General features: G+C 28.9%; 1 protein-coding gene across 1 annotated transcript; it reads left to right on the top strand.

Moving 5' to 3' along the window:
* Window positions 1-3914: 3914 nt before the first annotated feature.
* Window positions 3915-14129, top strand: LOC129987918 (DNA topoisomerase 2-alpha-like). Its single transcript, XM_056095915.1, has one exon. The coding sequence runs from the start codon at window positions 3945-3947 to the stop codon at window positions 8640-8642; it is 4698 nt and encodes a 1565-aa protein (XP_055951890.1). The 5' UTR covers window positions 3915-3944; the 3' UTR covers window positions 8643-14129.
* The last annotated feature ends 12200 nt before the right edge of the window (window positions 14130-26329 follow it).

The raw sequence follows: 26329 nt of genomic DNA, 5'->3' as shown, positions 1-26329 counted from the left end.
GAAATCTGATTCAGTGCGTTCAATATGACACGGTGCATCGTTGATGAGTTCGGATTTCGAACCTGAAATATTCCGGTGGGAAATTGAGGTCCAACCAAAAAACCAATGCGATTCTAGTGAAGTATCGACATTCGAATCGAATGACCATGGGTTTGAAATCAAATTCAGCTGGAGGTTCGCTGTGTTTTGGGGTTTTCGTCCATTAAATACATCATCATGAATTAACATCCTCAAGTTCGTATGGTCCAAAAGTTAAAAAAGAATTAAATGACGACAAAAATGTTTCCTAGATCTTCTGACCAGGTCCCTAATAAGGTGGCCCTGATTAGAAAAAACTGCAAAAGTTGCACCTCCTCTCACTATTTGAATACTTTTGGGGAATTTTCATCTCCTCTGTGACCTTTCCCCATTTCTGGCGTTCTAGCTATTGTTCACTATGCAGATTTAAAAGATTTTTTCTTTTTTGTTTATAACTTTTACTTTTAACTTTATTAATTTTAACTTTATTTGTAACTTTATTTACTTTCAAAACACTGTAGATCTAATTGAACTGAGAACGTTGAATTCAATTAAAATGATAGTAAGTATAAATATTTTAAAATTGAAAAATATAAGTAGCAATAGATAACCAGATATATATATTTGTGAATATTATTTATTATAAATATAATGAATAAACATTTATAAGTTAATATAATCAATTCCTGATTTAAAATTCTGTAGTGTATATTACGAATTACAGTTTGAATGTGTAATATTATTGGTAGAGTAAGATATAAATGCAAACTTAGTATTCGTTAACATTTTGCTTGGTGTATAACCAGCGTATGGCCATATTGCAATTATATTACAATTTATTTTTGTGTGATAATTTTTGAACTATTAAAAATAAATTCCTCACAAAAGTTGATAGATTCGGACAAAACTGAAAGAAAAAACGGAACTCGAACTATAAATCGTTTTGCTGTCTCAATTTACAAAAATTAAAGTGGGGGCATAATACTATATAAAAGTATGTTAATACCCATGACACATTAACTAGCTTACTTTATGAAGCATTATAAAGTGTACCTTAATTTAATCGCGGTCAGTGTTGCCGTTCCCATTATGTTACCAAAATCCTCTACTCTCACATCGACATACTCAAAAATATTCGTTTAGTGCGATTACTATGTCGTTAAATATTATCTGTTTTAAAAAAAGAGAAATCGAACGATCTTTCACTTTAAACCAAAATTAACAATTGATGTTAGTAGAATCTGATGAGAAGCTACATTTTAGATTCTAAATTCGTGCACCAAATTTCATACATCTAGCTCTTTGTTTTGTAATTATCGGGATCATTTGTGCTCAGGACAGCTGGAATGACAGATTTCCTTTGATTGGGTTACGTTAAAAAATTTATAAAAATCTACAAATGTAATGTCAAGTTCGCATATTAAATTCCATTCGTCTTTCTCAAAATTATTTTTTGTGATGTTCTGAGACCTATTAACAAAACTACAGGCAGATTTAATTCCAAAAATGTATTTTTGGTGAAGAATCATCGAAATCTCGAATTTAAAATTTTTGACGATTACAATATTTTCCCTTTGCATAACTTCGTATACAAGAAAGAAAAAAATGCTATTAAAGTACTATTATTTTATTCAATCTATGTTCTGGTGAATTAAGAGTTTTATATTTTCATACAGTTACTTGGTCTTCTGAGTTCTAATTAGTAAAATAACTTTAAGGCTCTATCATTTTAGATAAAAAGAAAGGTACATTCTATTGCGACTAAAATTGATCGAGTTATAAAAATTTGAATATTACTAACTTCTAAAATTGCGAGATCTTAGACTAATCCAATGAGAAAATGAAAAAAGGTACACTAAAGAAAGGTGAAGATGTTAAGAACAAATAATTAAATGCCAATTTATAAAACTGGTTATCTTAGCGAGGAAAAAAATATCAACTGCAAACAAAATCAACTGAAATTTTTTTGAACTTATCACTTATAATTCTTATTAAACATATGTCATTTTTACTGTCTTTAAGCAATAACTTTTCTATTTCTATATGTACAAATTCATACGTCAAAATTAGGAAACAAGATGAAATTACATTATTAAATTTCAGTTCAGTAATAAATTACTACAGCTTGTTGGTTCTTAATATTGACTATCTGGCAGCTAATAAATTTATAAGAAAAGCATTTTGCTTTTTGTGTTTGATAAAACTGAAAGATATAAATTAAATAACTAGTGAAATTACGCCAAATTGACTTATCTTTTTTTTTTTCGTTGCGAAATAAAGCATTCAATTATTTAAATCTAAATAGCTGTGTTTGACCAAATTGTGCAGCAAAATATAACAAATGAAAAAGTTGCAAGCTATCATTGTAAGTATTGGATAAAAGTATGTTTTGTTGCTTCGGAAAATTAACTGAAGTATTCTGAAATAGAAACTAAATTTCAAAACCCTTAATAAGCAAAATGTTAAAACGTATCATTGAAAAGAGCCAACTTCATTGTATTTCATAATAAATTTGAGAAAAAATAATAAATTCTTGTCTTTTTTTTTTTTCTTATATAAGATTTCTAAATGAAAAAAAAAAAAAAAATCCAAAATATTAATTGAAATGAAACCGAAAATATGCAATCAAAAAGCGACACGGAAAAATAAACGTCTGTTTTCTTCATTTGAAAAAGGAATTTTTTTTCTTTCGTGACCATGAATAATATTCCTCCTCCAAAAGTTTTTCACAATTGTATGTATTGTTTTTTATAAATGTATTATTTATGTATATCCTATAAACAACATTTTAATTCATTGTTTTACTAAGACTCCTTTATCCGAAGTCTATTAAAAGTTTCGAAGTATATAATATAATTTTTTTTTATGAAGAATATTTGGCAAAAGAAAAGCATTTCATTTACCGATTTTATAATTATCTTATGGAATGAAGAATCCGAAAAATTTAGTTACTGATTTATTAAAAAAGTTTAAAGTATAATTAGATAAGCTCCCTATTAGCACAAGAAATTTCCATGATGTTGTTAGATACTCTAAATATCGGGAAATTATCATGAGATATCGGAACAATATTGTTCGCACTTTGTGTTAAAAGGGCTCTTTATGTGTAGCTAAAAAATTACCATATCGCATGCACTTTTTTCGCTGAGCTGCAGTCTATAATATTTCATTTGTGAAATAATTGTAGTTTAATGAATTAAATAGTAAAATCAGATATTTTGAAGTTGAATAAACCTAGCTGTAATAAAACAGTTTATTTATTCCATTGATATGATGATATGTAATGAATTCACATAATTTGGCTAATACAAATAAACTCTTCTTAGCATGCCTGTTGTAAAAGACTTTCGATAACAGGTTACAATATTTTTTTTAATTTACTTTAATCAGAATTTGCCAGCAAATTATATCAATTTTCAGATATGAAAACATTTTCTCACCTTTTTATATCCTTTTCCTTACAGTGGATTTTTTTCTATTAAAAATGAATTTGTTTGAATATGTTTGTTTATAAGCATTAAAAACAGAACAATAAAAATTGAAAACATTTCTTTGATTAGTAATTGATAATTAGTTACTCAAAGAAGTGATTATTCAAATGTATTCTAATATTTGTTTTAATAAAATACTTTATTGAAACAAATTTATATATTCATATCATTTGTTGATCTCGCATATTCTGAAAATTATTTGCTAAAAATGCAATCTGACATGAGATTAAATATACTTGTTGTTTTATATCCGTTTTATATAATAAATAGATAATCTAAGTTGTTCATCAAAAGAAGCAGAGCTGCAGATGTTGCCAACACTAGTTTCTTTTGATAATTATAGTTTATTCACCCATGGGGAATAAGAAAAGAACAAGCCTTTCGAACTGAAATGACCATTAAAATTTTTGTTTTGTTTGGAAGGCCGCTGTAAACATGGCTGATTCCATTGAAATGGATGGCGATTGGGAGATCGGAGATATTGCTGCAAAAGCTCCGAAAGGGAATAAAAAGCTTTCGGTTGAAAGAATTTATCAGAAGAAAACTCAACTGGAGCACATTTTGCTCCGACCTGATACATATATTGGATCCGTCGAACCTGTCACTCAAACTATGTGGGTATACGATGACGGTATTGGATTGGTAAATAGAGAAGTTACTTATGTTCCTGGTTTGTATAAAATATTTGATGAAATTCTTGTGAATGCAGCTGATAATAAGCAACGAGATAAAAGTATGGATATGATAAAAATTGAGATTAATCCAGAAAAAAATAAAATTTGTATTTGGAATAATGGACGAGGCATTCCAGTTGTTGAACACAAAGATGAAAAAATGTTTGTGCCATCCTTGATTTTTGGCCATTTGCTAACATCATCGAATTATAATGATGAAGAACGTAAAGTCACTGGGGGTAGGAATGGTTATGGTGCAAAATTGTGTAACATTTTTAGTACTAAGTTTACAGTCGAAACAGCATCCAAAGAATACCACAAACAATTTAAGCAGACTTGGAAGGATAATATGACCAAAGCAGAAGAACCGAAGATTCAGAGTTTTAATGGTTCTGATTTCACTTGTATTACATTTTATCCAGACCTAGCAAAATTTAAAATGACAGTTCTTGACAAAGATATTGTTGCTATAATGACAAGGCGTGCTTATGATATTGCTGGTTGTGCACGTGGTGTGAAAGTTATCTTGAATGACAAAAGGCTGCCTATAAAGACTTTCAAAGATTACATTAGCCTTTATTTAACTGAGAAAACTGATGAAAATGGAGATCCATTAAAAATAGTTCATGAAGCCGCAAATGAACGATGGGAAATAGCCGTCACTCTGAGTAGCAGTGGTTATCAGCATGTAAGTTTTGTTAACAGTATTGCCACCACTAAAGGTGGACGCCATGTTGATTATATAACTGATCAGTTGACATCTAAAATTGCAGAAGTGATAAAAAAGAAAAACAAGGGTGGTAAAGATGTTAAACCTTTTCAAATTAAAAGTCATTTATGGGTGTTTGTAAACTGTCTTATAGAAAATCCAACATTTGATTCTCAAACTAAAGAAAATATGACATTGCAAATAAAAAATTTTGGTTCTAAATGTCAGTTATCTGAAAAGTTCGTCAATCAAGCTATGAAATGTGGTGTTGTTGAATCTATCATGTCTTGGATAAGATTTAAAGCACAGACTGAACTTGAGAAAAAGTGTAGTGGGAAAAAACATACCAAACTAAGAGGTATTCCGAAACTGGAAGATGCCAATGATGCTGGTACAAGGAATTCTATTGACTGTACTTTGATTTTAACTGAGGGAGATTCAGCTAAATCTTTGGCTGTATCTGGACTGGGAGTTGTAGGCAGAGACAAATATGGAGTGTTTCCTTTAAAAGGTAAGATTTTAAATGTTCGAGAAGCTTCTCACAAACAAATTTTGGAGAATGCAGAAATAAATAATATAATCAAAATCATGGGATTGCAGTATAAGAAGAAATATGAATCTGTAGATGATTTGAAGACATTAAGATATGGCCGACTGATGATTATGACAGATCAGGATCAAGATGGTTCTCATATAAAAGGTCTGTTAATTAATTTCATCCACCACAACTGGCCAAGTTTATTGCGATTACCATTTCTTGAAGAATTTATAACTCCTATTGTCAAAGCCACAAAAGGAAAAGAAGAAAAATGCTTCTACAGTCTTCCTGAGTTTGAAGAATGGAAGACTGAAACTCCAAACTGGAATAAGTACAAGGTAAAGTATTACAAAGGTTTGGGTACAAGCACAGCGAAGGAAGCTAAAGAATACTTTTCAGACATGAAACGACATCGCATTCGATTCCACTATACTGGTACTGAAGATGATAATGCCATTCAATTGGCATTTAGCAAAAAGATGGTAGATATGCGTAAAGAATGGCTGACAAATGGCATGGAAGAAAGGAAACGCAGGAGAGAATTAGGTTTGCCTGAACTGTATTTGTATGGCAAAGATACAACTGCAGTAACTTACAATGATTTTGTTAACAAAGAATTGATTCTGTTTAGTAACATGGATAATGAAAGATCTATTCCATCAGCTGTTGATGGCTTCAAACCTGGCCAGCGTAAAGTTCTTTTTACTTGCTTGAAGAGGAATGATAAGCGAGAAGTCAAAGTTGCCCAATTAGTAGGGTCAGTTGCTGAACAGTCTGCCTACCATCATGGCGAACAAGCATTGGCTGGAACAATTATTGGTTTAGCTCAAGATTTTGTTGGTAGCAATAATATCAATGTGTTGTTGCCTGTAGGACAATTTGGTACTCGTCTACAAGGAGGCAAAGATGCTGCAAGTCCGAGATACATTTTCACTATGTTAAGTCCAGTTACAAAGCATCTTTTCTCAAGTTTTGATTCACCTCTTCTGAATCATTTGTATGATGACAATTTAAAGATTGAACCAGAATATTACGTCCCTATTATTCCCATGGTTCTTGTAAATGGAGCTGAAGGTATTGGTACTGGTTGGAGTACCAAGGTACCAAACTACAATCCTAGAGATCTTGTGAAAAATATTTATCGCCTACTTGATGGTGAAGAGCCTTTACCAATGAATCCTTGGTATAAGAATTTTAGAGGTCAGATTGATCGCTTAGATGATCAACATTTTTTGGTAAGTGGAGAAATTGCCATACTGGAAGATAATAAAATTGAAATCACTGAACTACCTATACGTACTTGGACACAGACATATAAAGAAAATGTTTTGGAGCCAATGGTTCATGGAACAGACAAGACACCTGCTTTTATTACAGACTACAAAGAGTACCATACTGATACCACTGTTAGATTTGTCATTAAAATGACACCAGATAAATTTCAACAAGCTCGAAATCAAGGATTACATAAAGCATTCAAGTTGCAAACTTCTATATCTTTGTCTAGTATGGTGTTATTTGATCATTTAGGCTGCTTGCGCAAGTATGATTCTCCAGAACAGATTTTAAAGGAATTTTATGAAGTTCGTTTTGCTTTATATGAAAAAAGGAAGGATTATATGGTGGGTGCATTGGAAGCTGAATCTTTAAAGCTTAAGAACCAGGCAAGATTTATCATAGAAAAGTGTGATAATAAAATATCTGTTGAGAATCGTAGAAAGGCTGAAATGATTAAGCTTTTACAGGATCGTGGATATGATTCTGACCCTTTGAAAGCATGGAAAGAGTCTCAGAAGAATATTGATGAAGAAAAGGTTGATGAGGAGTCTGATACAGAGAAAGAAGACTCATCATCTGGGCCAGATTATGATTATTTATTAGGTATGACTTTATGGAGTTTGACTCGAGAGAAAAAAGATGAATTGCTAAAGAAACGAGATGAGAAAATAAAGGAGTTAAATGATTTGAAATCTAAATCTGCTTCTGACCTGTGGCGAAATGATTTAAAAGAATTTTTAGAGGAGCTGGATAAATTTGAAAAGGAGCAACAAGAGGATGAATCTGGTCACTCGAAGTTAAAGAAAAAGACTGTAGGAAAAAAGAAATATACTGATGAAGATAAACCATCACCTTTTGGAGAGAGAGTGAATCCACCTGTTGATGAGGAGTTCAAAAAGAAGTGGGAGAAGAAGCCTAGTGTTCCTGGTGAAGGCAGAAAAGGTCGTAAAAAGAAACTTCCCGACATCAAAGAAGAAGATGGAGATGATAATAAAGAAGTCTCTCTTTCAGAAAGAGTAGTAAGTACCACACCAGAGAAAAAACAGAAAGGGAAAGGTACTAAAAATGGTACAAAACAAGCAGCTTTATCTTTCAAAACAATTGGAGAGAAGAAAGGAGCTACTAAAAGCCCCAAAAAGTCTAAAAGAAATCCATGGTCAGATTCTGAATCAAATGATGACATTTCTGATTTGTCTGACATGGATGATAAGCCAGAAGATTATATTCCTGCTGAAAAGAGAGAAATGGCTCCTAGAAGAGCAGCTGCGAAAACCAAATATAATTTTGATAGTGATGACAATGATATGAATAGTAATAGTGACAATGAAAGTAGAGAACCATCACCTGTACCTGCATCTATTAATCATAGAAATCAGGATGTTGAAGAGAAACTGAATGGTAATGTTTCTTCTGATCTTTCTGATGTCGAGAGCAATCCACTTCCACCTTTGAATTCTAAGGGACAATCTAATAATGATTTATTTGACTCATTGCTAGGAAATAAAGCTTCAGAAGAAAGTCCAGAAAAATCAACCGAAATTCGCAAAAATGTCGATTCCGACAGTGATTCTAGTTCTGGATTTAAAATTGAAGTGGAAAAACCAGCACCGAAAGCTGCTCCCAAAAAACGAGCACGAAAAGCTAGTGATGAAAGTTCAGATGATGACTTCAAACCAAAACCCAAGAAAGAGGCAAAAGCAAAGAAACCTGCAGCTCCTAGAAAGAAATCTGCTCCGAAGGAAGGTGGTGGTGTTGCTAAGAAGCCTAGCAAACCAAAGGCCAAGCCAAAGAAAAAATCTGGCTCAGATGATGACTTTGGAGCATCAGATAATGATGATGCTCCTGAATCGCAACCTGCACGTCAGCCTCGTGCTGGACGAACAAAAGCACCAACTAAATTCACCTTTGATTCAGATTCTGATGATGATTTTTAATTTCATCTCATTATAGAAAACATCAATTAAGGGAAGAAAAAAATAGATTTTCAACTACTGAAAAAAAATTGCACAATTGATTTAATTATGCAAGAAATTTCACATTTTAATCGAACAGATTTTGGTTTTTATGTACAACGTCATTATGTGTAAATTTATATTTAATTCATATTATTTTATTAACACTCTTCTCACTGCTGTTATATTTTACTAGACATTTTAAGTAATGAAAATCATTATTTTGTATTTATAATCTTGGAAGATTCTGCTTTGTGTGGTTGGGAAGAGCTGGACTTTTACCTTATTGTAAGTACCCGAACGTTATTTATTCTTAACATGTTTTGTTATATGTTTTATTGTTCAAGGACAAAGATTTGATGAAGTATACAAGTGCTTACTTTTTTTTAAACTGCCTTGTTGTTATGCATTTTATTTTATTTGAATTCTCATGAAATCTTACCAATCATTGGATGCTGACGAGGTCAGTCTAAGTTTATATGTGTCGTGAAGAAATGTGAATCATTCAGTAAAGATATCATCTTAGAGAATTATCATATAAGATTTTTTTAAACTGAAATTTTAGAATTTTTCTTTTGAAGTATCATTTTTAATTCAATTCACAAATGCTGCATTTTCAATGTGGTAATAATCGTGCCATTTAAAAATGGCTTTGTTTGTAAAAATGGCCTTACATGTTATTTAAAATAAGCAATAATATAAGAAAATGTTATAATGACAATGAACAATTTAATTTTGAATGCATGATGGAATATATCTATTTATATGTGGCTTATTAATACAAGTATATTATTATATTTCACATATTGTTATTAGAATTATATTTGTTTCCAGCAGAGAATCGAATTTATTTGCTGTGGCTAAATGTGATTTATCTGTGTTTAATTTGTTAATTAATTGAATGTGGTTTAATTGCCAAACTCTAATTATTTAACGGCAATAAATTGCCAAAATACGGCAGCCTAACTATATATATATATATATATATATATATATAACTAATAACTATATATTTGGTGAATCTTCTTTTTAGCAGAGTTCATTCTGTACCATACTCTTTAATTTATCCTGATAAATTTTAAACATGTCAGAATTTAATTTCTGAAATTATGGAAAATATCTTTTTGATGGTACTTGTTTAGTAATACTTCACTACTCATTAGTACAAGAAATACTAACATCTGTTTCTTATAAACTTAGTTGCCTTGTAATTGAAATTTGTAGACTTAAATGCATTAAAATAATAAAGATATTCACAAAAATTTTTATGAGAGAAAAAGCTTTGAATATTTATAAATAGATTTTTCTAATCTCTATTTTTTTTAAATTTAAATTTTTATTTTATGAATTTAGATTTTATAGCTGTGACTAGATCTGTTGAATATTAAGATAATATTAAGTTCCCTTTAATGCAATTTATTGGTATCCTATAAATTCTTAATAACAGCAGTTTATTTTACACAAGGATTGCATAACATTTGGTGAATTTTTATTATAAAAATCTGATTTTATGTTATTTGAGAAAGTTTTTGATCTTTTTTTTATTCATGTGTTGATTTTATATTAATATTAAAATATCTGAAAATTATTTATTGACTTATGATCATTTGTTCTATTTATTATTATTTTTATTTTTATTATTATTATTTGTTACAATTTCATACATGCTGAAAAATTTTATCAACTGAAGTAATTTAATTGTTAATTGATATTTTTTATGTCCATTTAAAGGTATTTTCTTCTTTTTATTTATTACAATTTCATGGGTATTAAATTGTATGCAATTTACTTTTCTGTAATACTTATCCTGTATTGCGATTCATATATACACATCAATTGTATTTCACTGCTATAACTCAAAATTTAAAATATCCTAAGAAAAGCATTCTTTTCTGTTTCAAAAAGAAGTCTTATTTTGGATAACTGAAATCGAAAATATTGCTAATGTAACAATATTGGATAACTTTTTAATTATAAATGTTAGCTCTAGCATTCAGTGCTTGAAGACATGAAAATTATTAGTAAGATATTGTAGTTAAGGCTAAATTTAGCAGGTTTCAGCCTGGAGTTTTACTAACAAGAAAGTACTAATATTGCATTTTAATATCTTGCATTTTGTTACTAAATTAGAAAAAAGTTTGATTTTATTTTGAAATACCTTTCATAAGAAATATAGGAATTGTCATTAACTTACAAGATTTGTTTTTCAAATAATTAAATATATTATATTTACATGATTTTGATATTTATGTTGGTTTTTTATTTATTATTTCTTGAGTTATTATTGAATTAATATATATTATTCAAATTATTTTTATTAATGTATTTAAAAGCAATAAACTGTGATTTGCTTACATTTTTCTCTGAAATAAATAAAGCCTGACTTTGACACGTTAGTTGGTATGACATAAAAATTTACAATATCAAATAAATTCATTTTGCTATTAGGACATTGAATTGAGTCAAAGTTTCCTAAAAGTGGCTCTGTTTGCTCCTTACTAAACAAAATTTGACTAAATTGAAGTTTATCAATAATGAAAAGAAGGGAGGAAAATATTTTGAGATCAATGTGTTTTTATTATAACTCTATTATTACAATATAATCCATTTTTTATTTCATGCAATTTTATCTCTCAGCAAATGTTCATGTCGGCCTTCAAATTGTCATAGTCATGTTGTGTATTCAATCAATGAGTAGATTTCAATACCTACTCACTTTTGAAATACTTCCCCTTTGAAGTGTATTTTTTATTTAAATATTTATTTCAAAGTATCTTTCAGTTTTAAAGTTATATTGAAATCTGATAGTCTTTCTCATTCATGAATTTTGTCAGTTGTTAATAAAATTAATACTTTATTTTTTTAAAGTATTCAGCTGTTTTAGTTAAATAAAACCTAATATATGCCTGATGATAGTAATTTTGAATTATTCAAGCATTAATTAAAAATTATGCACATAATTAAGTTTTGTGTCTGGAGTCTTAAAAAAATTTTTTTTGTTGCATGCCTGCTTACTATTATTGTACTCTAGTTAAGATGCTGTTTTTTAAGTATTTAATTATCAGTTTCTTTTGAAAGATTTGATACGAAATAAGATTTTATTTAAAAATCTTGAATAATTAAAAAGCACACTTCAAAGGTTCAATTTATTGCTCATATATATAAAATCTGCAGAGCCAAGTGCAAAACATATAATTTTTAAATGTTTCCTAAATATATAAATAATATTGCAAATATAATTTTGTCAATGCATACCTGAAAAGAAGGAACTGTTGGAGTAAAATTCAATATAATTTACACAAGAAAGATTGTTGATACGACACATCACTTTAGTTTACGACAAAAGAGCAAAATGACCAAAAAAAAATTTCCCTTCAGGGATTTTACCAAGAGATAGATTTCTTTGACATGTGCTGACTTAGGAAAAGAAATCTTAGGGATCTTTGAAATGAATATGTAGTGTTAGGAATTTTTATGCCTTAGCTTGTGGTGTTGGAAACAAAAGAGTCGGCAATTTTTTAGAGTGTGTATTAGAAATAATTAAAAATGAAAGTGGGATTTGAATAAGAGAATTTTATAATGAAATAGCATGGGCTAATTTAAGATAAAAATTAGGAACTTATCTCTTAATTTAGTTTAAATTCAAATAATCATTGCACATATGTGTATTTTTCGAAAAAGAAAAGATTATGCAATACCTTTAAAAATTAAACAGATTTTTTTTTTCAAAATTTTTTGAATTATTGATAGAATCTGTTGAGTTTATGAAAAATTGTATTAAATTATTAAAAAAATTATCAGAAAGACTGGTTTGCAAATACTAATTAAAAACTATTATAAATCAATAACTTTTCAGAATTTCCAAGTACTATGAACTCCTATGTAATATGAATTCATATAATAAAGCAAATATATATATATATAATATGATTAGTTCTCATACAGTACAAAAGGCAATCAAATATTATGCATAAGAAATTTAATTATTTTCCTGATTATTTATTTATATATTTAGAAAAGCAGATGTATGTACTTAACTGTTCTTTATAGATGAATAGTGAAACTGACTATTTTTTAAAAGAAGTAATATCTCACTAGGAATATATGCATTTACCAATTAAAGATGTTTAAATTTGCATAATTTATTTCAGTAATACATGTCTTGTTTAATATGATTTCCATTATGTGGTATATACCTTCTACATTGTATGAGAATCCAATGTATGAAAGTTTTGTATGAATAGTTCAGGATTACCATATTTGCATATACTATATATATATACGAGTAAAACGTTATTTACAGGAATTGTATGTATGCTTTTATTAAATACTTCTTCACTATAACTAGCCTTGAGATTTTTGAAATTACCCCCCCCCCCCCCCCGCCTGCTTTAATTCAATTTTTTTACCGTAAATGTACATTTAAAAAAAAAAATGAATTACAATTTTTAAGCAATAGAACATCTGGAGAATATTTAAAATGACAGAAGTAATGGCACAGTTAATCAACATTATCTACATTTTTTATGCTTCAAGATGAAGTGAGAACCTGTTTACTTACACGGCAAATTTTTATCCTCGTATCCAGGCATGGAGGGATGAAGATATTAGTAATTATACATGTCTTCATGAGACTAATGACCTCCACTGTCAGATGATGTGGGGAAAATCTAATTAAATATCATTACATTTCTTAATCTCAAGCTCAAAATTGAGGTTGAATCTGAATTTTGATTATATATTTTATTCTACAGATGCAGTTGTGAATTATAGATTTCCCCTTCTGATTACAGTAACTGCAAATGACGTTTTATTCATTAATATTGTGTTTGCAAAACTTCTAATAAATAATATCCTTTAACATGCATATGTAAAAAAAAGAAACATTCTTGTTTTCTTCAGTGAAAATATTTATCTGATTCTTATTGGTTTTATTTAGTTGTTAAAAAATAGTTATATTTTCTTTATACAATTATATTTATGACTCCAGTTTATATATCATAATTTGTACATATGTCATTTGACCTTAAAAGACGTTTTTCATGTATTGTCATAGAATTCATTCCATGCTATTAAAAAAAAATTTCAGTTTGCTTTACTTATTTGCAACAATGTTTTAAACGTTTCAAGCTAAGAATGCATACTTGTTTTGAACTTTAACATGCATAATCTGTAGTTTTTAAAAAAAGCCATTTTAACAATGAAGTGTACAGCCATACATGACTAATATTATAAGTTTTGTGATTGTGACTGTACTATTGTGAATGTATGTTTTAGATGTTCTGAGATAACAATTAGATGTCAGCAATATTACAACTTTTTATATGATAAATGCTACTTGAAACAATGAAAGTGTTTTCTGTCATTATCATTCATATCATAAACTATTTAACATTTTAAATGCGTCATTCCGAGATATTATATGCATTTGAATGGTGACTGTAAGTTATTTGAAATTAAAAACTGGTGAAAAAGGACTGAACTTGTTCATTTTTTTCTTATTTTAAGAGTTCAGATAATTGTTATGCATAACGTTTTTAAAAAAGTTTAATTTTTAATGCTTTTAAGATCAAAATATTTATCTACCATTTATAGTGCCCTTATATTGGATATTTATAAGGGCACTATTAATTATTATTATAATTTTGATATCAAACCGCTTTTTAAATTTATACAGATCATTATACAGATTTGCAATCGAGATAAGACACCCCACCAATATTTTTTCCAAGTTTGTATTTGGGTCTGGCATCAAAATTTGAAGTGATAAGTAAACAGAATGTATTTTTATTATCATGTGAGAACATGATGCTGTTTTGGTTTGGTGTTTTTGAAATCTCAAAATGAATAGGTAGAAAACAAAGGACATGGGTCGTAAAATTTATCGCCCGAAGCACAAAGAAAATAACGAGGAATCAACGCGAAACAGCGAAGGAAAGCATCGAAAGTTGTGTGTTTGTGTATAATATATATATGTACGATTTTGAGACGGGGGGAGGGGGGAATAACTTTTTTAAAAATTGACGATTGCGGAATAGAATAGTCACGTCATCATTCCAAACCAGTTTAAACCGGATTTTTGCAAGGAGGGGGAGAACAAAACTTTTTTCTCGAAGCAAAAAAAAAAAAAAAAAAGTTTTTGAGCTCGAACTGTTTTGAGAGGAAAAAAATCTATCGTTTTTCTAAATATCGATGCTTGCGCAATCTGGTAGTCACGTGATTGTTTCAACCAGTTTAAACTGGTTAAAAAAATAATGTTCTCATGTGATAACTTAAAATTTGCGATAGCAGATTTCTATTTTATATATGTTTTATTTATTTTGCAGTCTGAAATCGTTTTATTTTTTAAAAAACATGATCACATTGTTAAGAAAAAAAAGCACGAAGTTTTATTTCTTAAGTTGGTATTTTTGTGAATATTTACTAACATCTAGTTCTTATTTGTCGAGTGGTAAAGAAAACAACTTGTTTATTTTGCAAAATCGACGAAATTATGTTTACTGCTCTATAAGTCAATTCTGCTTCATATGAACAAAACACACGGAAATATTCATCATTCATAGACATGTAGTTTTTTTCATAGATTCAGTACATATTGAATAATAACAATCAATAAATAATAACAGATTCAATGTATTATTTCAAATTCACGAATGTGATTAATCGGAAAATAATAGACGAACAATTAAATGGAAATCAGTTGCATGAAAATTCGCGGACTCCACGAAAAAACATAAGTCAACTGAAAAAATTCGTGGGAAATTTTATATATATATAAAATATGCATAATTTTCAGTGAACTAACGCAATTTTTTGGCAAATGTGTATTGAATTTGATGTACCAAAATAAGAGAAACCAGCCGAATTTTCAGTTATTAAACTTTCTATTATTTTCAAACTGAAAATAACAGAAAACATCCAAGTATGTTGTTCCGTGTGAAAAATGTTCATTTTGGGAAAAAAATAAATAAAACAGAAGAAAGTTGCATAGCACGCATATGCATTATTACTAGTAATTAGGGATTGCAATACCGGACCAAAATTTCAATACCGGTATTCGGTATTTTATAGATCTTAATACCGGGATACCGGTTTTAATACCGGTATTAGAAATTTTAGAAAAAGAAAACAAGGTGTTTCTTTGTTTTATTTGCCAGTTTTATAAAAGAGTGTAATATCACAAAAAATAATATGGAACTTATAAATTATAACAGTATATAAAGAAAAAAGTAAGAAACAACTTATTTATTTAAATCACAAAAAAAAAAATTGTAAATATCACTATTCAGTCTGTGGTACTAATACAAATTTTTGAAATATGATCTTAAAAAACATAATGCATCAGTTGTACTGTCATTAAAGCTGAAAAGTAATTTTGTGTAAAAATTACCAGCTGTCGTAAACGCTCTTTCGGCATCTACGTCTACGTTCTTCAGATAGTGATTTGTGCTGTTCTTTCATGATTGCAACATGAAATTTATTGTTGCATTAGCTGTTAATAAATTAAAATCTCTCCGACATAATGCCTCTATAGTCAGTTTTATTGGAAGTAGAACTGGTATAGTTCTGGATATTAAGACGAATTCACTGTCTGAAAAAATTAATTTGCAGGTTTAAGTTGATTATTGCTTTTTGGATTGGATTTCTAAATTTCAAAAACCGTTCCATCATTAGGAGTAAACTGTTCCAACGTGTCTTAGAATATATTATTGACATATATTTTGTTTTATTTTCGGTTAGTATATATATTTTTAATATGAAATTTTTTGTAGGGGAAAGTTTAAATATCTTAACAATTTTTCGAACTTTATAAATTATAGGAAGCAATTCTTGATGGGTTAATATTTCATCCTCATTAGCAATATCTTCTTCCACAATTACATTGTCATTATCTTCATTGTCAATATCACTCTCACTCTTACTCTCTTCAATGTCGGAATCCGAAGTTTCTATATCCACAATATTTGGATTCTTCTATTCTTTATTTTTTTGGTATATTTGGTATTTACTCCTAATTGAAATCCATGACCAAAGCACAATTGCTGATTTGCACCAATCAACTTTCCAAATTTTTTCATAACTGTTGCTCCATGAGTCGTTAAGGATACAATATCTTCTTTCAGGGATAATCCATGTTTCGCTAATTTAGATTTAAGCAATTAATTAAGCCATTCATTAGCTAATTAATTTCGCCAGTTGGGGAGACATAAAAACAAAAACGTATACTATTTTGCTATGTTGGCGACCCCTGTAGAGACAATTTAAAATATTTCTAGTAAATACCGAAAAACCGGTATTTAAACTTGTGAATACTGGTATTACGAAATTGTAAAATGGCTCAAAATGCCGGTATTCGGTATACCGGTATTGCAATCCCTACTAGTAATGTAAGTTATTAATTCCCTAAGTTTCTTAATGTAAGCTATTAATTTAACCCTTTCTAGGGCCATGGGAAGTACTAGTATGCTTCCCACCAAATTCATCATTCTTTGTATGAAGTTATGTAGGTTTTCAGAAGTTCTGACAAATTTTTCAATAAGACAGAAACTTAGATGCTTCATTTTCCCAAAATGGTGCGTCTTGATTTGGTACTTAATTCTTAATTAACCAAATTAATTAATAAATCAAATTAAATTTATCTAAAACTAAATGAATCATTTTTCTTGAGCCCGTCTCTACCCTAAAAATATTTTAATATACCATGATTAAAAAAAAAAAGTAGCCTTTTAGAGGATTATGATAATGAAAGTTATTAATTCCTTGGGCATCAGCCTTGAAAGATTCTGATTGGAGAACATTTTTAAAAATTTTAATGTTGGAAAAAAAATATCATCTATACAATGTTCTTTGAAATTCAAAGGCTGCTTCTATTTACTACAATACTATACTACTAACTGGAAGATTTTTTTTAACTCAAATTCGTTGATTTTATATCTGATCTTTTGAATTTCTTATTTAAATAATGTTATAATAATTCGAATGTATTTTGTCAGATTTTACATCAAAATTAAAAATTATATTCATCTCTTAATTGTTTTCATCATTTTAATGCTTCCATAACATGCATCTTCTGAGGTAGTGTAAGATTTTTGAAAGTTCTTACTTCTGTCGATAGACTCTAATAAGTTTTGTGAAAGGACTAATAAATAAATGAAAATATTGTTTCACAACGGATTCTAAAACCCTCCGCGCTTTTGCGCATGCATTAGGATGAGTTGAATTCATCAAAATAGGGTTGAGAGGAAAGATGAAAGGAGGGGATGTTTACATCTATCTATACTTATATAAAGCTCAGTGTGCGTGTGTTGGCGCTCTACAGGCCAGATCGTTCAACCTATAGCTACCAAATTTGGCACATGCATACCTTGGAGGTCGGAATGTGCACCTGGGGTCCCTTTTTTAAAATTTTTAATTAGAATTTTAATTATTAATTAAAAACTATTTTTCCCGCCAAAAAATCTTTTCATTTCCCCACCGCCAAATGAGTAAGGCTTCAGTTTTTTTCCCCACGCTAACAAGGATAGGCTTAACTTGTTTTCGGCCAATTATTTCAAACGATTCTGTTTATTTTCTTAGCGTTTGATGCATTTAAAATGAAACATTGTTAATTAATTGATCCTTCAGATTCATTCTGAAGTGCTTCTGAATTAAAATAAAACAGAATAAAGGAAATTAAAAATTTCTAATCTGCGTAGCGTTAACCCAACTGGCTTTGAAAATTCACGCATGCGCATTGTGTTCTGTTGACAATTATTTTCAACGGATGCGGACTTGATTTAAATTATTTTTAGGTTAGTTGCATGCTTTTGTAATTAAATTGTATTTATGTTAGTCATATATTTTTTGTATATGCTTACAATTTTAAGTACATCGTTTTTTAAGTGGTTTTTGTTCAACCTGTTTTCGACTGATTACTTTAAACGATTCTGTTTATTTCCTTAGTGTTTGATGCATTTAAATCAAACATTGTTAACTCATCAATCTGCTCATGATGATTCTGAGAAAATTTTGTTGACAAATTCTTTAGATATTACATAAAGAATTATATTATTTAGTGCCCCATGAGGTTTAAATGCTCAGTGACTCTGTCAGTAATCATATTATATAAAAAAAATGTTTTGTTTCAGTAAAAAAATATTATTATATTAATTGCAGATTAATCATTTTCATTTTAATATAAAGCATAAATTCTAAGGGAGCTAACAGAAAATTAGAGAGATACATATTACCTTATGGCTGAAGGCCTTTATAAAATTATGAGTGAATTATATCACTTTCAAAATTTGAAGTTTTATAATATTTTAATGAAGTTATTAAAGTAGGAATTACAAAAAATATTTAATTATTAAAATTTCAACGAGCATTAAGATTGGCGAACCGAATGGTCGCCAAAGGCGGCTAGTTTAATAATAAAGTAAACTCGAATTGCTCGCGGGCTGAATTAAAATAATACAGTCAGAAACGACACGATATTCACATTCACGTGAAAAAAAATTGAACAAAAAAGTTTCTAATATTGCGAACATCAAGGTCAAAGAATGACGAAGAATTCCGGAAATGCGCTTATCCTTTCGTGTCCCTCCCCTTAATGAGATAGAATCGTCCAAAACTGTTCATTTCAGAACATTGAATGAACAGTATTAATCTCTATTTTTGCATGTTGCATATAAATGCATTGCAAAAACGCTCGAATTTTATAGGTATGTCGAAAGTAGCATTTAAATTACTAAATAATTCTACTTCAATTTTCAGAAGCTGGCTTCACCTTTATCTTTGGAATCTTGTGGAAAATAATTTAGTGCATTAAAATTGTATTTCGCCAATATTCTAACGAAATGACAGTTCAGATTAAATACAGCTGCTCTTCTCTTTATAAAAGCATAATGATAGATTTAAATAATGCTGTAAACAAATGGCTCCATAATGCAAAGGTGTAGATTAAAATTTGTTTTTAAAAAAATCTACAGTACTTATTATTATTTATAAATAAACATAAGGTTCTCTATTAGCACAAAATGCCCAACAACATTTTACAATATCTTCACAGTATTGGCTGGCATTCAGAATATCGAACAACGTTTAAGAGTGCTTATCGTAATAGAATTTTTTGTATTTCATTCATGAAGTTTGTTTTATTTTTACATTATTATTTTTTTTTTTAAATAGTTGAAGGATTTTTTTTTACTGTTCTCTCATTGCTTTGTGGTGATGGTGTATGGTGCAACGATAAATCTTGCATGGAATATAAATTTTAAATTAAATATAAAGTTAACCAAAAATCACATTTCACAATCCGAGCACGTTTATATATTGGGTCTTCATAAAAATATTTGTTTTAAGTCGTCAAAGTTTAACATTAGAGTTGGCGTGTTTATTCTCGTCCCCTCCCCCTTCTCCACTCAAAAATAAGATGCGGGTCATTGCATAGTGCTATGGATATAAGATGTGTTCCATGTGACTCCCATCTATGACAATTGTTGTGGTCAAATTTGGCGAACACGGGACAATGTTTCTCCTTTTATTGGCAGGTTAGTGGTAAAGCTACTGCACAATCAATTTTAGGTGGTGCCAAAGATAGAAAAGGTCTGGTGATCTGGATAGCCACTTTAGCAGATCAGATTGACTGATCCATTGCCGAGATAACTGTTACTCCGAACTTTGGTGTACTTCAATGCCGTTATGCGGTACACTCCGTCGTCGTGGAAAAATTTTCAAGCTAAGTTTTACCACTATGTCAAAAGTTATATTCCTTTTGTGCGTTGCATTGAAAATTTAAAAGTACTGAATGATGGGTAGTATCACTCTCAGTCAACAGAGTAATGTTAATTTTGTTATATTTTGACCTGCATTATTTTTATTTGAATTACAGCACATGCATATTATTAAACTAAGTATAAAGTATTTAATTAAATGAGTTAAATGAAACTTTAAATGAATGTATTGAATGAAAATGATAATGAAAGGAATGTATGAATGAAACAAGTGAGAAATGAATGAAACGAAACCACTTATTCGAACGAAACATATTTTCTAAAGAAGATTGTCTGACAGTAAATCAAAAGATAAGTTTTAAGATTTTATCTAATAAATGAATTTGAGAAAACTAACGGAAGATGGTGTTTAATTAGGTTTGATTCAGCTTTAAAAAAAAGTGTCATTCGTGAAAATGAACAACATTTTCATTTCTAAAGGAAAGCAATTTAAGAACTGTATTTCAGAATTATATATTTGAAAGCATTTGTGAAAATTAGACAACGAATATCTAATAAGTAACTAAATTGTTAAAGAGATAATCTGCTTCTAAATTGGTATAAAAAAATTCTAGATAATAATTCCGTGATTTTTTTTTTTTTTTTGACAGTGGAGAAACCATGAAATTTAGAAGAAACAATTGTGTCGTTTTGAATTTCATAACATCAATAAAAAATATTGTTGCAAATTACTTTTAAAGATATTTATGTTGAAATTAAAGGGGGAAAAATTATTGTATTATAATTAATACCATTGAGAAGATAATTTTGAGCATTTTTAAAATTAGTTTTTGTGCGATCATTTTTCAGAAATTATCACGGGAAAATTCCCAAAATTTTATTTAATTTTCAGTTAATTAAAATTTGAATTGAATTTTCAAAAAAAATGGACCGAGATGACATTGTTATTCTTAAAAAAATAATTTTGCCTAATTTGGTACCTTGAGGTCAAATGGTCTATTCTGAAAAGCACCAACAAATACACACATTCTTTTATATTAACAGAGTACAGTATGTATAATCAATATTTTTCTAGTCTGTCTCTTTTAACTGAGGAATATTCTGCATTAACCATTTCTAGGACCGTGGGAATACTTCCCACCAAATTTATCAGTCTTTGTATGAATTTATGAAGGTTGACATAAGTTCTGGCAAATTGTTTTAGAAAAATAGAAACTTAGATGATTCAGTTCTTTATCTTACGCAAAATTATGTGTCTGGATTCGTTACTTAATTATTAATTAACCAAATTAATTAATTAATCAAATTAAATTTATCTAATAAGTTAAATGAATCCCTTTACTTATTCTAATTTCAAGCCTAAAAATATTTTAACATAATACGACTAGAAAAAAAATGGCCCTTTAAAGGGTTAAAATGAAAAGGAATGGAAAACAATTTGATTTTTTGAAAAACACCCATTGGAATACATTTTTAAGTTTCCAAACATTTTTATTGATTTCAACGAGGCGTCGAGTTTTTTAAACAACCAACCTTTCACAATGTTGTTAAAAATTGTCAAATCAAGGGTTAGAAATAAAAACAAACAAATAAATCAATCAATGTCAGCTACCCTAGCATTAAAACGAATCCAAAGATTGATGCGTATGAAATTGCGTATATTATTACTTCCGGAGTGCAAAGTATTAAAAGCTGTGTTTCGAATTCTTCTTCGGTTATTTGAGTAAGATTCAAACTTTTATATTAAGTCGATATATTTAGATTTAGAATAAGCAAAGGGAAAAAAGAAAGAAAAAAAATGTAAGGATTTGAATATCTAATCTGAAGCATCGCGCTACGATAATGTTTTATGTTTGATTCGTCTATCGATACTTTACCTTTACAATTTACTCTTAAATTATACAACAGGCATAGAAAAACATATCACAGCAACATCAGTGAATATAGATGCAAGGAAACAATGAAAAGTATTCTTGCAAAGTATATTTAAAATTACCTTTAAATATTGAATCAAAATGAAAAAAAACTATACTGAAATAAAATTGGTATTACTAAAAGGTTTTTGTTTTAATTTTAAAATTGTTGTAACAATGATTTTTGAGCACTAATGTGATCTGAAGTCATTGATCACCTTGATTGCCATGGGATTTACCGGTGACCGGCGGGCCCATATAAATTATATTGTAAGAAATTCATCGTGGCAGTCAATATGTTAAAGTATCCACTTACGTAAAAACTCATTTTTGACCAAAAATCACAATTTTTTTAACCTTTTATCTAAAAACTTCAACCTTCTCAAAGCCGTTTTACGATTCTGATAATTAAAAATGAAATTAAAGATATTTTAAGAGAACAATAACTAAAAATGGAACTCTAAAACTCTTACCATACATCAGCGTTTTTCATTCTTTTTATTTAGAATATTTAAGAATTGTTTGAATATTCTTTCTCTGCTTCATTACTTTTACCGCATATTGTTTGACAAAGAATTCTAAAATCCTCCGCACTTTTGCGCATGCGTTAGAATGGGTTTAATTCGTCAAAATAGGGGTGAGAGGAAAGATGAAAGGAGGGGATGTTTACATTTAACTATAAAGTAAACTCGAATTGCTCGAGGACTGAATTAATATAATACGATCAGAAACGACGCGATACTCAAATGCCCGTGAAAAAAAATGAACAAAAAAAGTATCTAATAGGCTGAAAATCGTCAAAGAATGGCGAAGAATTCCGGAAATGCGTTTATCCTTTAGCGTCTGTCCCCTTAATGAGATAGAATCGTCGAAAAGTGTTCGCTCAGAATACTGAAACGAACAGTTTAAGATATTATTTTGTAGAATTTTCTGCTTGCTTACCTTTGTTTCTGATAGCATTGTTGAAAATTTGGATAATTCTGAATCACAAATCTTGATTTTTTCCATTGATGTGTAATTTCTAGAAATAAACTCTTGAAAAAAACATTTAAATGGTACTTATCACAAATATTAATTGATAAAAATATTTCCAAGTTAGTTAAGAAATATTTTCGAATTAAAAGATTGGAGAGATATTGTAATTTGTCGATACCACTTGCACGGAAAATCGCAATAAATACACAATAAAGAAAAAGATGGAATAACGTATCAATTTAAGAAATAAAAAAAAGGTGTGTTTTTTTCCTTTATCATATAGAAAATTAATTACGAAATCTTTAAACTTGTTTTTCACAAAATGGGGTTTTTCCAGAAAATTTTCATTTTTTAAGCACGATTAATATTAAGAAACGGGAAATTATAAAACATATGTCTAAAATTTATCATACATTTTATTCATAATAATGTTTAGAGAAATGAACCAAAATATAAATAGGTAAAATTAAAACTAATTAAGTTATTAGGTAAAAAAAAATTACTCATCTACAGGGCCAGAATGATTTGGATTGGCGTATATATAGGTTGAATGTGTACTTAAGTGGTTAAAGGCATTGTTTTTTCAAAAAGAGAAAAAAACAATGTGGTGGTGTTTTTTTTTTTCTTTCTTTCTTTCTTTCCTTTTTTTTCCTTTTTTTTTTTCGTTGCATTCTAATATGTTGATACTGACATTAAAGCAAACTCGTTGGTCTATTAATGTAAAAAAAGAAGGAAAAAAAAAATCGAACAATTAAAGCCATTACAAAAATGAACAGTACTATAAGTAAGATGGAGTAGGCAGAGTATTTATCTTGGGCGGCATATATAAGAAGACGCAAAATAAGGAATTGATTGTTTTTAAAGAAAAAATTGCGTTTTATTTTAAGCTCTTATTCCCAAAATTTTTAAAAATTAAAATGATTTTAAAAGTTTTGAACAGATGTAAAGAATGCATTCTTTTTACTTTCTCGTTTGCGTAGTAGAGAGAAAGTTTAGTAATCGTCAAAAAATTCGACGGACATTTTTACGAATCTCCGCATTTCTCCCTCAGTTCGAAGAACACATTTTTGGTAAATGTCCGTCAGTTTGTCTGTCTGTGACAAAGATAACTCAAAAATGCTTTGAGCAAGACTGACGAAATTTGGTATATAGTCTTTATATCAAATTTGTCTCTGAAATTTTGAGGAAATCCATTCAGATGAAGTGTCTTATTGGCCGTTCGTATATAAGTTAACACGATAAATACGAAACAAAAAGAAGGAAATGAGTGAAATTCGGTACATTCGAAATTCGGTATTGACATCTATAGTCTAGACACTTATCAAAGTTTGAACCAAATCCAAAAAGGAGTCTAGTAGTTCAGTTAAAGCAAGTTCTATTCACTGAATATAAGCACTGAATATCTACGCAAATTAGTATAATTTATAAACTAAAAATAACATTGTTTTATTTTTAATTTTATTTTGCCAAAATTAAATGCACTATCTCTGCCAATACAGAATAAAAAAATATATAAAGAAAAAGAGGAAAAAATATTGTAAATGCAATGAGTTATCTTTGCAAATGCATGCAAGTAAAATTAATTAATCCATATTGACAATGAAATTAAAACAAATGAAAACGATTTCGCAAATTATTAATGAGACAAATGTTGAATAGATATTCAATTTCTGCCGAAATTTGATTATATTATATTTTTTTTCTACACAGAATTAGTTGGTTCTTATATTTAATGAATGTTAGTAAACAACTGCCTTTCCTGTCAAACGATTAGACGACATGAATTTAAAAATAATTTTTTTTTTTGCATATTTCTTATGTTTAATAATTTTTGTATTAAAATGCTGTGTTTATTTTGGAATGCCATATCTTGTAAAAAATTGCAAATGACTTTTTTGTTCAAATCAGTTTTATTTTTATAGAATTTATGTATTGTAAACATAACTGATACAAGGAAGAATGTATTTTAATTAATTTTCTTTAAAGTAGCAGCATTTTTCTATAAAAATATACATTTAAAATGAGAAATAATAAGAGATTAAATTCTAAAATCCAAAGCAGATCTCAAATCCTCTTCTAAGCTTACAGCAATTTTTTTTCCGTTTAATTGCAAAAATACATAGTGTCATTTTTTTTGTTTGTAATATTGCTTGATTTTCAATAATACATATATTATTTCCTACTTTTTACTACACTGACACCAAGGATACTTAAACTTTTCTTATATTCATTTTAATCTTTAATTCATTTCATAATCCATTATTTCTAATATTAAGAAATCTAAAAATTAATGTTTGTCTAGTTAATCTTCTCATTCTTAAAATAATTTGACTTCACATATTTAAAAGTTTTGGAAGATCCGAGTTTCTTTTTCAAATACAAGAAAATTCCCTTCCCTCTCCCCTCAAAAACTACAATGAGAGCCTATCTTCTTAAGGGGTTGATATGCAAAAAAAAAAAAAAAAAAAAAAGACTCCGATTGGCTTAGGGGTTTTTCAAGAAATTCCCTGCTCCTCTCAAAATCAATTCTACGAGCACCTCTAACGAACAAAGTACGGGCAATGGACATTCAGTCAATCGCACTTAACGAAAGGAGGAGGAAATTTCGCAGAGATATATTGGCGTTTCAGACGCTTGTCGTAGTTATACTGAATGGGTATTCGGAGCTTTTCAATATTGGCCCAATTAATATTCAAATGGTACCTCCTTTGTGCAAATATTTTTAACTAAATCAATGTATTATATAGTAATTAGGAATTCTAAAAATATTAAAGCATTTTATTCTCCAAAGAAACATCCAATAACTGCACAAAATTTCAGAACATTAACGCTTGAGGTAATAACTGAAAAATCGATTACAATTTTCCGCCCTGACGAACATGAAGAATGAAAGCTTTTAAAAAGATGTGGATCATATTTTAAAAGAAAAAAAAAAGGCGAGGGGCAAAAATTTTGACAACGGCCCAGGACTTCATTTTCTTAAATGCGCCTTTGGCTGTAAGAAATAAAGGAAATTTAAAGCGTAGTTTTACTAATCAAGTGCAGCTTTTAAAATTAATAAATCTAAAAC

The sequence above is a fragment of the Argiope bruennichi genome, chromosome 10 (genome assembly GCF_947563725.1).
Source record: "Argiope bruennichi chromosome 10, qqArgBrue1.1, whole genome shotgun sequence".
In the NCBI taxonomy this organism is placed as follows: domain Eukaryota; kingdom Metazoa; phylum Arthropoda; class Arachnida; order Araneae; family Araneidae; genus Argiope; species Argiope bruennichi.
This window is presented reverse-complemented; position numbering and strand designations above follow the sequence as displayed.